Source organism: Drosophila nasuta, chromosome 3, assembly GCF_023558535.2.
Source record: "Drosophila nasuta strain 15112-1781.00 chromosome 3, ASM2355853v1, whole genome shotgun sequence".
Classification (NCBI taxonomy): Eukaryota; Metazoa; Arthropoda; class Insecta; order Diptera; family Drosophilidae; genus Drosophila; species Drosophila nasuta.
The window spans coordinates 24,023,462-24,037,287 of NC_083457.1; the positions used below are offsets into that span (position 1 = coordinate 24,023,462).

Genomic DNA, 13,826 nt, shown 5'->3' on the forward strand with positions numbered 1-13,826 from the left:
CTGTAATCATTGTGCAATTAATCTAACAGACCCCCAGACGGGGTCGGGCCTAACGTGCTGCTAACGGCTATTTTGTTATTGTTATTGTTTATTGCTAGCTAGTATACTTATAAGTTTGTTTTGTATTTTATTTATAGTTTTGCAATGTCAGCAAGCAAAGCTGGTGAATGGGGCGTACCTATGGGGCGGCTGCTTAAACGCCTTTAAGCAGCTGTTTAACCAAGTGCCGTTAGAAGTATGACAGATCTATGTGAATAGAGCAATAAGATATAAATTATACATTTCGTGAAACGATTGTTTTCGTCGATTTGCTGTTGTTCTAAGGCCAAGGTCGTCAGCGAAACGAAAAAAACAATTGCAAATTCACTAACAACAGTTGACATTTGAGGTCAGCAGTGCTAATGATGGTGTTCATGATGATGACGACGATGGCGATGATGATGATCATGAACATGTGGATGATGCTGTTGTCTGGCGTGACTATATAAAGTCAAAACTAAACAAATCCAAAATGAATCACAATGATCAATATCGAATGAAATTGGTTTGTTTTTGTTTTTGCTTTTTTCTATATATTTTCACAAATTCATGGCCATATTTTATAGCGTGCTCTATTAGACTCTAGAAGGCTTCCCTTAAGCTTAATATGCGACTCATTTGTTGTATTGGGCTCGAAGAACGTAATGTTCATGGTAAAGTCCATTTCGGGCAGAAAAGCAGGTAAATTATCCAATGCGTAGACATTGTGGAAATAAAGCGGACCCTTGAAAACATTCATAATCAATTAAAAGAAATCATTTTCGATGTTTAACTACAAATACCTCATGGAAAGGACACTCCTTTGGCATATTACTGTCTCTAGCCATGTTTTGAAAAACACTTTGAGCCAATTTATTTGACATGCGTCTATCCCGTAGATATTGACAAACATCGAAAGATCCTTCGAATAACACCATTTCGGTTTTTTGCGTAGGACGTTGCACGAGAAGCTTGTACTTGCACCACATCAGGTTAATGGGTTCGATAAACTCCATATCCGAAGATATTCTTTCCATATCTTCAGGGCCAATACGACAGCTCAAGTTCTTATAGACAGGCCAATGGATATCGCAGTCGAAGCTGTGCCACTGAATCTTGTAACGGCTTCGCTAATGTTAAAAACAAACTATTAGATAATCTATCCAAAGGGTAAGACAGTCGCAATAATAATATAATATGTATATTAATAGTATATACATATATTCTGTTTATTTAGTTCCCATTTTCCATATGTTTGATAAAAATTTAAATAATAAGCGAATTAATAAAATCTTAAAATTTATATGTTTTTATTTTTAAACTAATAGGGATTGCTGACCCTGATTAGGACAAGACTTACACGAGCAGAATTTAACGAAGACCAGGAAGCAAGCAGCAATAACCCTAAAAATGTAATACGACAGCTTTTGGCCATGGTTAGAAGAGCACTACAACAATTAGCTAAATGCACAACAAGTTAAAATTCCATTAAATACTTTCTGCTGATTATGGTAATAATAATCAGTTCCAGTTAAATAGGTGTACAAATGGTTAATAGATATTCGTACATTCAAGCACAATAAGCTTACTCCATTTGTCGTATTTTTAAACAATTTCTGTAAATGATAAATGGGAACTTTATATGGCATATTTATGGCTGGCCCAATCTCATGATATATGCGTATCACACATAGCCTTGACGGCTTGCAACTCCACCTCCAAGAGCTTTTGTAAATACTCAACTTTAAAATACCGTTTGATCTTTGTATTGTTTAGCTGCAAGGTGTCAAATGAATATACCCGTTATCAGTGTTATCTACAGGGTACAAAACCCCAATTTGAATATCGCATGCAATTTGTCAAATTGTGTTGCAAGCTCAATGATATTTGTTGTCTCTTTTTTTTTTTTGTTGGTTTCTTTCGCATTTTCTTGATCTCTGTATTTGCTCATTGCGAATTGAATTTATTATCGGCAAGTGCAATGCGAACGCCGACAAATTGCCTTCAATATTATGTGTGTGCATTGCTTATATTGTATTTTTATTTGTTTGCTGTTAATGAACTAAATTTGTGTTCGCTTTAGTAGAACATTTAGAATTTCACTTGGGCGAGCGACTTGTAAGTAAGCACAGCTACTATCAGCTCATTTGCTAAAGAGCAGACCCACACACATATGTATGTTTATAGAAAGACTATATACGTTTGGCATAATTAGTTTGTGTAGGCTACAAGGATGTGAGTTGTTAGTTGCAGTTGCAGCAGACGAAACATTGTCGCATAAAGCTAATTGAAAGTCAATAAATGCTATATAAATTAATTAAAAATACACACAAATGCCAACCTTGACATTGAAAATGAATGACAGACAATAACAACAACAGCTACTAAAACTACAGCAACAACAACAGCTATGAAAAGTTCACGTATGAAAGTTGCTTGCGTTTTGGGATGCGGGTTTGCTCGAGGAGTGGGGGCTGGGAGAGAATCGACGGCAAACTTGGCACGCATTGTGAGCGGATTTTCACTGCAGCAGCAGCAACTGCAACAACAACCAGAATAGCAGCAGCAACAGGCACAAGCTGCAGCAACAGTGTTGCGCATTGTAAAAAGTGAGCGGCCCGTTGTCAATTGATCAATTGCATAAAATAATAGGCCTAGGCGCATAATTTAATGTCGCGATTTTTGAAGGCCGCTCAGAGTTCTACTATATTGCACATATGCAGATTAATCACGATGCCAGCAACAGCAGCAAACTAGACACCAGTTGCATGTGTCATGCAACCGGACAATAGAAATCTGATCCGATGTGAATAGACGCAACTATTCAAAGAAGCCAAAAATAAAAAGAACTCTGCGAACTTAACAATTCTTTATGTTTTTCTAGAAAACTTTTGAACTAACTTAATTATTGCATTTTTGTTTGCACTCTGTCAAACATTTCCAGCAATTTCATTATCGCGTGCAACTGGAATTTTAATCGCTTAATTGCAACGTTCAACAAGCTGCATAAACAATTGTTTAATGAGAATAGAGTTATTTAAAAGTATAATTAAATTACTCTTTTAATAAAAACAATTAAATGGGGTTTTTAACTGTAGTTTATGCTAATTTTCAAACAGCATGCAACAATTATACAATAATCAATTTAAGTTAATTGCACGGTTACGATCTTATAATTTACTTAACCGAAAAAAAGAAACATGTTGATCAGATAATTTGTCATAAAATCTTGCAAATGGGCAGCACTTACGAAGCGTGTGCGTTAGACTAATGGGCAGCACTGGTTGACATGTTCCATTTGCTTGGCTTTGGCTGTTACGCAATTTGGTAACACTTTTATTTAAAGGCGCACGAAAAGCCGAAAGTGCCTGAAATGTGCTTTACATTATTGCCATGTCTTTCATTATGGCCATAACATTTTGCACATACCAAGACCAACCCACACACAGAGACCCGGACTTGGCACTGTCAGTGCGTTTGCATTAATTTTGGCTCAGCACGCACCAAACACCAAAGTGTGGCCAGTCCCAGTCGAAGTCGCAGTCGAAGTCGCAGTCGAAGTCTCAGTCGGAGTCAGTCAGTCTCTGTGTAAGCCATTCACAAAACGTTTGCGGGCCCAAAATGTGATTTTAATTGCACAACAATTTTTTTGTGTTCTTTATTTTTTTTTGCTGTTGGCCGGGCCCAGTTCTACATAGGCCTAAAGCGTGTTTTATGGGCTGTTCTCTGTACTATACTGCCGCCTGACATTTACGTATGAGTTGTAACCCAATTCTGTCGCTGTCGAAAGGCAGCAGCAGCCAACAGAGAGGAGAAAGAGCAGCTCGCATTGCAGGCGTTGCACTTGCAATTTTTCAACATAATTGAACGGCGAATTTTTAATTAAAAGCATGCGTTCAAAAATAAATAAAATATGAACACAAAACCACAAAATATGTAACGCCAATTGTGGAGGTCAACTGGAGTCAGCCAACCCAAAAAAGGAAGAGATAGAGCGAGAGCAAGAGAGACGCAGACAACCTGTTCCATACGCTCAGATCAATCGCTAGTCGACATTGCCAGTGCCAGAGGCAGCGGCTTCCTGTCCAGACCGCGCTTTCTGATTACAATACAATAAATTGTGCTGCTCTCTGGGTCTGTCAAGGTTGCAACGAGGCGACGCCAACGTTGTCTGAGCTTCATTAATGAAGTGCCGAAACTTGGGCTCGTTTGTCGCTGCATCCATCCACCATCAAGAGGCACTTGCAACTTGCCAACTGAATTCTGAATACTGAAAACTGCAACGAAAATGAAAACGATAACGAAATCGAAAACCGGCAACCGGTTCAAGTGGATGCCACCAGCAGCTTAGTCGGAGCTTAATGCAGGTGGTGATTGCAACTTGTGGCCCCAGACAAAAGGCGTTCACATCCAAGGTTGCAACGCCCTTGGCTGCTAGCCGAGCCGGCAATCTCAACCTGTTTGCCACTTCGCAGCCAGGTAAAAAGGTTCTGGATGATGCAACATTCACTCTCTTCACCCGCTGTTCTCATGACCTAGTTTCTCTGCTCGATCTACTTGCAACACGCAACTCGGGAACGTGGAACGTGGAACGCCTGTCGATTTAATCAGCATAAATCAGCGTAAGCCTAAAGAGCTGCTTAATGCTTGATTAAGCATGGCTTTAAATCAAAAGCGTTGCCAATTGCAAAGTGAAAACCGTTTAAGCCATTGCCAATTATTGGCTAGAATCGCTATAAACGGCAACTGTTGCCAGTTGCCACAAGCATAATAACTGTGCTTCCATGTTTCCAGGCTTTTAACATTGAACTTGAGGTGAACAGCGTCATTTTTTTTCTCTGTTGTATTTATTTTATTTGCGTTTCTTGTTGTTTTGTTTTTGGGTGCTGTCGTGATTGCATTAGCCAGTTTTATATTGTTGTTATTGGGCCTAAGCATTGCCTCATGTCGTTTACTGTCATGCAATCTAATGAGCCGCGTCTGATTCACGCGACGTTTTGAATAACACAGGTAGAGACGTGCAAAGACGTAGTGATATGATATAATATATAATATATTATGTGATGATTCCGTCTACTTTATAAATTATATTTAAAACTGTTTGTTTTCAATGCGGATTAGGCTTAAAGAGTTTTTAGTTAAATGACAAATACAAATACCTAAGAAATGGGTTTTTTCTATGGGAACTTCGAAGTTCTTCGAAAAGTGTTATACAAATTGAACAAGTTATTTTGACAAATTTGTTTGTGTTTTGAAGAAACCCAAAAATGTGTTGCACTCAAAAACTTGTTTGCTGCTGTGTCAGCTGCACAATAAACCGATCCCAAAAAAACAAACAAAAAAAAAACTGAGGCGCCTCGTTTAGGGTTCGATGTCCTCTGCATTACATTGCATTTCTGTGTTTGCCTTTCGAAAAATGTACAAAAATTCGTTAGAGTTCTCGTCATCATTATTATGATGATATCAATTTTGTTGGAAATTCCCCAACGTCAACAATTGATGTTAATTTATTTATTATATTTATATTTATTTTATTTATATACGAAAAACTGCTAAACTGGCAGTTACCTCAACTCGATTGATTTCATACGATTTACATTCGATTCGCTTCGATTTGATTTGCATCACTTGTTTTGCGTAGGCTCAAGTGATTGATTCCCAAGCGAAAAATTTTGGAGCACAACGCGTGCAAAATGTCAACAGAAGGACAAACAACAAATTAGAGTGTAAAGCAGTAACAGCAACAACAACAAATACTACACATACAAGTAATAATAATTATAATGCTCAGGCACTGATCATAAGCAGATCGACATCGCCTAAATGACCCTGGGCGCATTCAGCTCCAGCTGCAAAGAGTGTAGGCACAAAGCATCGACAACAACAACAACAGCGACAAAAAAACATTTTGCAAATGTGTGTGCAAAAAGTAAATAAACGTTAAATAAAAGCAAATAAGTGCGTGAACAACACACACAACATGAACAACAATGCAGCAAACCACATGTACTTAAAGCCAAAGTGGCTTTTAGACCCAATTGAAATTTTGCGTCCATAGACTAGGCCAGAAATCTGGCTTAAAGTAGCTGTGACCTACCCAAAAACAACGAAATATAATTTGCCAACTTCCTAGTCGAAATTGGAGATTAATCTATTTGTGTACAATTTGATTGACACGCCCTTTTTTTTGTTTAATATTTTTTTTGGAGGCTGCCTCAACGACAAGCAAAAACAAATTACAAAAATCATAATTTATATTTCTTTCAAGTTTTCTTCTCAAGTTTTTGTATTTATTAAATAAATCATTTGTTTTGTTTTCAAGCAAGACAAAAAATACTTGAATTGCTTTTTGTTTTGCGGTTTCTTATTATCATTATTGGTATTGTGTGTTAGTGTGTCTTTTACTACAAGGTTAGTTTTTGGCCATTGTGGTTGCTGTTGCTGGTTGCTGTTGCTGGTTGCTGTTTGCTGTTGGTTATTTCCACTGTTTTGGCAAAAAATCATAATTTACTTGTTGGCAAATCAAATTGTGTGCGACTACTCGAAATCAAATGGCCCGCAAATGGCTGTCGTCAATTGCCAATTAATGGCCAGTTGACCTTATCGCACAGCAGCCGAAATGACATCAAGTATACGCCCCGTTTCGTCGAGCACTTGAGCTACAGGTTCTGTCATCTGTCTACTGTCTGCACTGCCATCTAATTGGATTGCAAATGTTTGTTACACATTTCGCTGATTGTATAAATTTATCAGTTGCACTTGCCCGAAAGATGCATGGCAAGTGATGCAACGCAGCGACAGCGTTTCATAAATGCCACTAAAGGGATTAAAATGCAATTGTTATTGCATATTGCATGCATTGCTTGCAACATGACATAATAACGAGGCGCCCCACTTGAGCTTGAGCTTGAACTTGACACTTGCCAATGCAAATGCAAATTGCATGCAGCGCAACAAAAGACGAGTCAACGTTGCAGCTTATTGGCGTAATGCAACTATGGATTCGCTTTGCTCTACTGACGTTCGACGTGCCTCGCCATAACTAGTTGACATCGTAAAAGTGATTTAACTGCCGACTGGTTTGAGCAAAAAAAGAAGCTAGAACTAACAGAATATAAATATGTACTACAATATACATTGGTAAACCTCAAGAGTATTAAGTTTGTCTTCTCTTTTTAAGTCTTATCTATTTTGAGTATTATTTTAAACTATGGAACACTTCCTATTTCGATAAATACCATATTGTATTTTTATTTTCTTTTTAAGCCTTATCCATTTTCTAATTTATAGATAACTTCCTCTTTAGATAAACATATTAACTATACTCTAAAATTCATTATTCAATTAATTATTATTACATTAAAGTGTGAGATTTTTTCCAGTTTTTTTGCATTAAAAACCTTATCTATTTTTAGCACACTTCAACTATAGAAAGCTTCCTCTCTAGTTCCTAAACGGAACTGTCGACGACAGACAACACGTTGTTACTCCATTAGTGCGTTTACTCATTGTCTTAACCCTCAACAAATTGTCATTTGTTTTGCTGCCTGCCTGCTGACTGCTGACTGTTGCTTCCTGCTTCCCCATAGATAAATTTTAGCATGCTGGACTGCAATTTGTTTGACGGCAAATTGCTTGCAACAAGGTCACCAGCAAACGTTGCAATTGCAATTGCAACAAATATATGTACATAACATACATATATTGTAAGGGGCTAAAAGCACTTTCCAAATTTTCACACACACTCAAAAACGCGAGACGCTGAGACAGCGAGACGGCAAGGCATACATTGCGTATGAGCAATGCGAGCAATTTGCGATCGTTTGCTGCTTGCTCAATGCAAACGAGCTGCAACAGCAACAGCAGCGGCTGCGGCAGCAGCATAAAGAAAGAAACAAAAATCAAATGAAATAAACAGAAAATAAATTTTGCAAATAAATAAATCGGAAGCACCTCGCAGTGTGCGTATCTGTATCTGCAGTTGTAGTTGTATCTGTATCTTGCCAGAACAATTTATAAGATATAAAATTCAAAAGCAAGAGCAACAACAACAACTACAACAACAAGCAGGCAAATGCATTGAGCGAATGTTGCTCTTGTAATTGTTGTTGTTTTGTTGTTGTTGCTGTTGTTGTTGCCAACGCAACAAGTTTCGTGTGCTGCTGTTGCCAATAAGTTGTCGCCGTTGGCGTCGCTGTCACAGCCGCAGTCGACGCAGCTGTCTCTCAGTGTGGTTGCTGTTGTTGTTATCGGCTGTTTCGTGCGTACTTGGACCGCTCAATAACGCTGAACGCTGTTTGCTGCTGCCGCTGTCGACGTCGCTGCCGCCGGCAGTCGCTGTAAAAACGAAACAAAAATAAAAAGAAAAAAATAAAAATTAAACGAAAGCAGAGGGTATTTAACCGACCTCAAATCAATTTGCAATTTCAGTCTATCTCCGCGTTGCAGCGTTGCATGAACTCGCGAACAAAACGGACAAACAAAAGTGGCAATAACTAAAGCAACAACAACAACAACTAGAGCAACAACAACATAAGAGCCGAAACAACTAACTAACTGCTCCAAAAGACAACGGAAATAATTAGGAAACTTGCACGGGCAACAACTGAACAAACGGAATAATAACAACAAAACACTTAAGCAACGTAAAAACATCGAAATTGAAATTGAAAACAGAAAGAAGTCAACCAAAAAAAAATACCCAAATGCAAACGCAGTCGAAATTGTAAATTTAAAATTTGTGTATTTATCAACAACAATTGTTGCGGTGCCGTTTTTACGACTATCAAATGGTGTCGGTGTCAAGCGCGGCCTAGAAAACAAGCAAATAAAATAAATAAAAACACAGCAGCAACAACAGAAACCGATATCGAAACGGATCCCACTCCCCCATTCCCCTAAAGTACATACTATATATACTATATATATTCCGACAGAATTCCGAGCACGTTCAACGCAGGCTGCAGAATTACGCAAAAACAAACTCAAGAGTCAACGAGCAACGAACAACAACAACAACACAGCAACAACAATAGCAAACAGCTGACGTTCAATGAACGCCCAAAGCCGAGAGCCGTAAGTGCAGACAGTGAGTGCCAAATGTAAGTGCACAGACAGCAGCTGTAGCTGAACTTGAAAGTGAAAGTGAAATTCGCCAGACGCATTCGAAAAAAAGCAGCAAATCATCACGACACAGCGCCAAACGGATTAAGATACACGACTACAAACATACACACAGATACAGATACAGATACATTTGCTGCAGATACAAACAGTTACAGATACAACTTCACCAATACTCGACTGCTACATTTGAGCTACAGTTGTGAAGTTAAGCTTTTGCTGGAGTGCCAAGCGTAAAAAGTGCTCAGAGCATCAGCCCAAGAAAAGTTTGAAACATGTGCGATCAGGATAAAAGCGATTGCGACTCCTACGAGGTGAAGGCGCCTCAGGGTCACACCTTTGTGGTCAGTCCCGTCTCAGCAACTCCCATACTGACCGCTGTGCCCGTAATGAAGCCAGCGTCGCCTACGCTGACCCAACTGGTGGAACAGTCAGCGTCGCAGTTGGAAGAGGAGCAGGAGCAACCATGCTGCAGTTCACAGGCTGTGGTGCCGTTGTCCTCGTCACTGCCCTCGAAGCTGCTGCGTTTGCATGCCAAACGCTCAGCTCAAGCTCTTCTCCATCAAATGGAATCGCTGGACTCGCAGTTCGGTTCGGGATCTGAGGATGCGCCCTCGAGTCCCAGTGCACCGCCTCTATCGCCGCCACCAATGTCCACACCCAGCGATGACAAGCTCATGGATGTGGGCATGGGTTCGTCCATCGGCGACTCTGAGGAATCCGAAGAAGATGACGAACTCAAGCCGCTGGCCGTCGACAATCACATCATGCACGAGCCGGAGCAGAGCGAGCGTCAGGTGTCGCCGCCAGCTGTGCCGCTGAGCGAGGCCAATTTGGAGAAGTTCCGCAAGCATCAGATGGATAACATCTATCTACATCCCAACTTTAGTTTGGATGCCTCTCCGCCACCAGCTGTGGCGCCAGCCAATTCCCCAGTGCTGGAAACACGTCGGCCGCACCGCTCGTTCCTTAGCCTAAAGAAGCCCGCCGAGGAGGAGTCCAAAGTGGAGCCGGCAGCAGCATCGCCCGACCAGTCACCACAGCCAGAGTTGCCCAACGAGATTGATACGCTGGATCCAGCGTTAGTCCCAAGTGAGGAGCTGGCTGCCGAGATCACCGATGCTGTCGAGTTTTACTTCTCCAACGAGAGCATACTCAAGGATGCCTTCCTGCTGAAGCATGTGCGACGCAACAAGGAAGGTTATGTGAGTCTCAAGCTCGTGTCCAGCTTCAAGCGTGTTCGTCAACTGACACGCGAATGGAAGGTGGTGGGTGATGCAGTGCGTCGTAAGTCCCACAAGATCGAGCTGAACGAACAGGGCACCAAGGTGCGACGCCTCGAACCGTTGCCCAGCTTCGATGAGACGATGCCATCGCGCACGATTGTGGCCTGCGATCTGCCTCTGGACAAGCTCAGCATTGAGAAGGTTTCGGATCTGTTCTCCAAGTGTGGCGAGATTGCCTTGATACGCATCCTCAAGCCGGGCATGGCCATACCCGTGGATGTGCGTCAGTTCATGAACAAGTACCCGGAGTTACAGCAGAAGGAATGCGCACTCGTCGAGTACCTGGAATCATCCTCGGCACGCGATGCTCGCCATCTGGCGGGACCTTTCCAGGTCTACGAGATGGTGGCGCCCAAGAAGAAGACGGGCAAGAAGGCGGCAGTCATTCAGGTGGCTGCACCCGTTGCTCGCATGGTGGAGAACTATCGCTACTACAACGAGGCCAACTGCGAACGCACGCGTGGCGGCAGCTTCTCTGGTTTGCCCAGCCACGAGCCGATGCACGATCTGCGCTTCAAGCTGAAGCGCAACAACTCGGACTTCCAGCCGAGCTACTATCAACAGCAACAACACTTGCAGCAGCAGCAGCCGCATCATCATCAGCTGCCCAACTATCATGGCCATGGACATGGTGGCTATCAGCACTATCAGCCACGTGGCAGCATTGGCCTGGATCAGCAGCAGCAGCCGCCATCGCCAGGTTTTTTCGGCTATGCGCCGCGACGTTACAGCAATACGTCCACAATCTCGGCCAGCACGGCTGCTGCCTTGGGCGAGCCTTTAGCCTCGCCCTCGGCTGTCGTCGCTCCCACAAACAACAACAACAGCAGCAGCAACGGCAGCAGCAACAACAACAATCCTATTAATCCGGTGAGCAGCTTGCAGCGTCGTCTGTCCAACTGCTCCGAGCAGAACTTTGCGCCCGAGTCGATGTCGCGTCGTGCCAGCAACTGCTCTGAGACTGGAGCACCACAGCGTCGTGACTCGAACTGCTCCGAGAGCTGTCCTTGCTCCAGACGCGTCTCAGACTTTGGCCAGTCGGAGGCATACCGCAAGACTTCGGTCTGCTCCAATGGCAGCTGTCCGGGTCAGGGCGAGCGACGTTACTCCAATGGCTCGATGCAGTTCGAGCGCAGCTTCTCCAATGCCAGCGATGGTAATGGCTTCTATCGTCGTCCCTCAAATGACTTCAATGTGGTCGAGCGTGAACGTGAGCCGGATCAGCTGGTGGGTGGAGGCGGCGGTGGCTATCAGGTGTGGCCCAGACGCTACTCGAACAACTTCCAGCAGCAGATGAGCAGCAAGCTGGCTGCCTACGATAATGCTCAGTACATTGGCGGACGTCGCATCTCCACAGATTCGGGCTACGATCGTCGTTACTCCTTTGGCTCCGAGTTCGAGGGTTCGCCACGCTCCCGTACCGGCAGCTTCCTCAGCAGCTACAAGCATGGCGGTGGTCCGGGAAGCGACTTCGATGGACAACCTCGTTCACGTACTGGCAGCTTCCTCGACGGTTCGCCACGCTCCCGTTCCGGCTCATTTGCCCAGCGTGCTGCAGAGAGTTTGGTACGCACTCCGATGGGTCCAGATGGCAGCAAGGGATTCGGACAAAGAGCTAGGAAGTTTGGTCAGGCTGTGTCGCCGGTCAACTAGGGGAGGAGAATTGTTAACTAATTTTAGTGGGTAACTTTGTTTTTCTTTTGTGAAATTATTCAATGGCTGTACACTGTGATGCTGTCCACCTGTCCAAGTACCACGAACCAGAACCATGCCCACGCCCCCTTATAGGTATAAGAACACTAATGAAAAGTAACGAATTTTTAATTAGATTTTAAGTTGAACTAAATGAATTGGTAGAAGAGAATGTGGCATTTCTATCTGGAAGTTGAGTTAACCAACAACACTGCCACTAAATAGCTTAAGTCAACAGTGAATCCGACTCCAAATTATGGGAATCTCAAAAAAGTTCAAAAGAGATTTCAAATCAGGCAGCGAAAAAGAAGTTACTTAGTTAGGATTCCTTTAATTGTTATATTCTTTATAATCACTTTAGTTTTAAGCCATGAAAAACGCGTCACAATCGATGACAGCTTTGTTGAGAGAAGTTTAAGAACATTTTTTAATATTATGCCATACCCTAAAGTGGCCATAATGAAGCGTAATTAAATGCATAATTATTGCGAAAATCAAAATAACTTAATTAGACACTCAGGTTTTTTAGATTAACGAGTTACATTTCTTCTTTTGAGAACAGCAGCAAAAATGCCACATTCTCTTCCACAATCGATCTAAGTTTTTTATTATTTTATTTTTTCGTTTTCGTTTTTATTTTCTGTTTTATTTTTGATGCAATTTTTTGTAGTAAGTAAGTAAATTTTTAAATAATGAATGAAGAAACTTGGTTGTCCTTTTGAGGAAACAGCAAACGGTTTATTACAGGAGAGAATAAAAATATTTTTCATTTTTAGCTTTTAATTTTTTTTGTTCTTTTGTGCGCAGCATAAATTATATTTTATGTGTTAACAATCAAATTATATAAAATATATATACTTAATAGCTAACTGTAAAAACATATTATTGTATAACTTTTGAAAATTGTATGTGTATATTATTAAACAATTTATTTTTTCGCAAAAAAAAAAAACACAACAACAAAAAGATGCTGAACTTGAAAAAAGAGGCAACCACAAGGCTGTCCCTAAGTTGAATTTCAGATTTGTCAAATTACGCCAACTCATGGTCCATGTGAAAGATTGCGCAATATCTTTTTGTATCCCTCTCTCGCTCTTGCTCTCTCGCCCTCTTCATCCCAGCATCGAATTGAAAGCAAAATTCACAGCTCAAGCCGCGGCACTCGAGAACCGTTTGAGGCGAAGGTAACTAGGCCAACATAAAAAATACGAAAATACGAAAGATACAGTTCGATTTGCTGAGATACAGCTAGCTTATAGAGGAGATACATGGACAGACAATCGACAGACACCCCCATGTGAAAGCAACAATTTGAAGTTTGATTATCGATATTCGCAAATGCGCATTTGTGAGCTTAATAATAATTTGTGAAGTGACACACGATCAATGCAAAATGTTGACGCGTGACGCATGCGATGCCAACTTCCAGTCCAAGTCCCAATCGGAAGATGGCGATGGAGACGGGGGAGAGACGGGGGAAGTTTCAGACTCTCTCGTAATTGTTCATAAAGCGGCCGTTAGCATTGTTGGTATTTACTTGCGGCTGTTGCTGTTGCTGTGTGTGTTTTTAAAGCTGCAGCTGAAGTACTTATACTGCGGTACTCGTATCTTAATCGTTGCCCATGCGTGTGCGATTTTTTTGCGGTTCCAAGGTATTCGCGTGTTTCCATGCCTCGCGCTTTATTAAAATATTTCAATATACTTTTT

At 41.7% G+C, this 13,826-nt stretch overlaps 2 protein-coding genes across 2 annotated transcripts; one reads left to right on the forward strand and one right to left on the reverse strand.

The window, feature by feature from the left end:
- Positions 1–586: 586 nt before the first annotated feature.
- LOC132788108 (uncharacterized) lies at positions 587–1,055 on the reverse strand. Its single transcript, XM_060795427.1, has 2 exons — positions 822–1,055; positions 587–763 (listed from the first exon to the last, which is right to left on the reverse strand). Exons 1-2 carry the CDS (start codon positions 1,053–1,055, stop codon positions 587–589), a joined length of 411 nt encoding a protein of 136 aa, XP_060651410.1.
- Positions 1,056–8,713: 7,658 nt separating this feature from the next.
- LOC132791533 (uncharacterized) lies at positions 8,714–13,008 on the forward strand. Its single transcript, XM_060800495.1, has one exon. It carries the CDS (start codon positions 9,417–9,419, stop codon positions 12,078–12,080), a length of 2,664 nt encoding a protein of 887 aa, XP_060656478.1. The 5' UTR covers positions 8,714–9,416; the 3' UTR covers positions 12,081–13,008.
- The last annotated feature ends 818 nt before the right edge of the window (positions 13,009–13,826 follow it).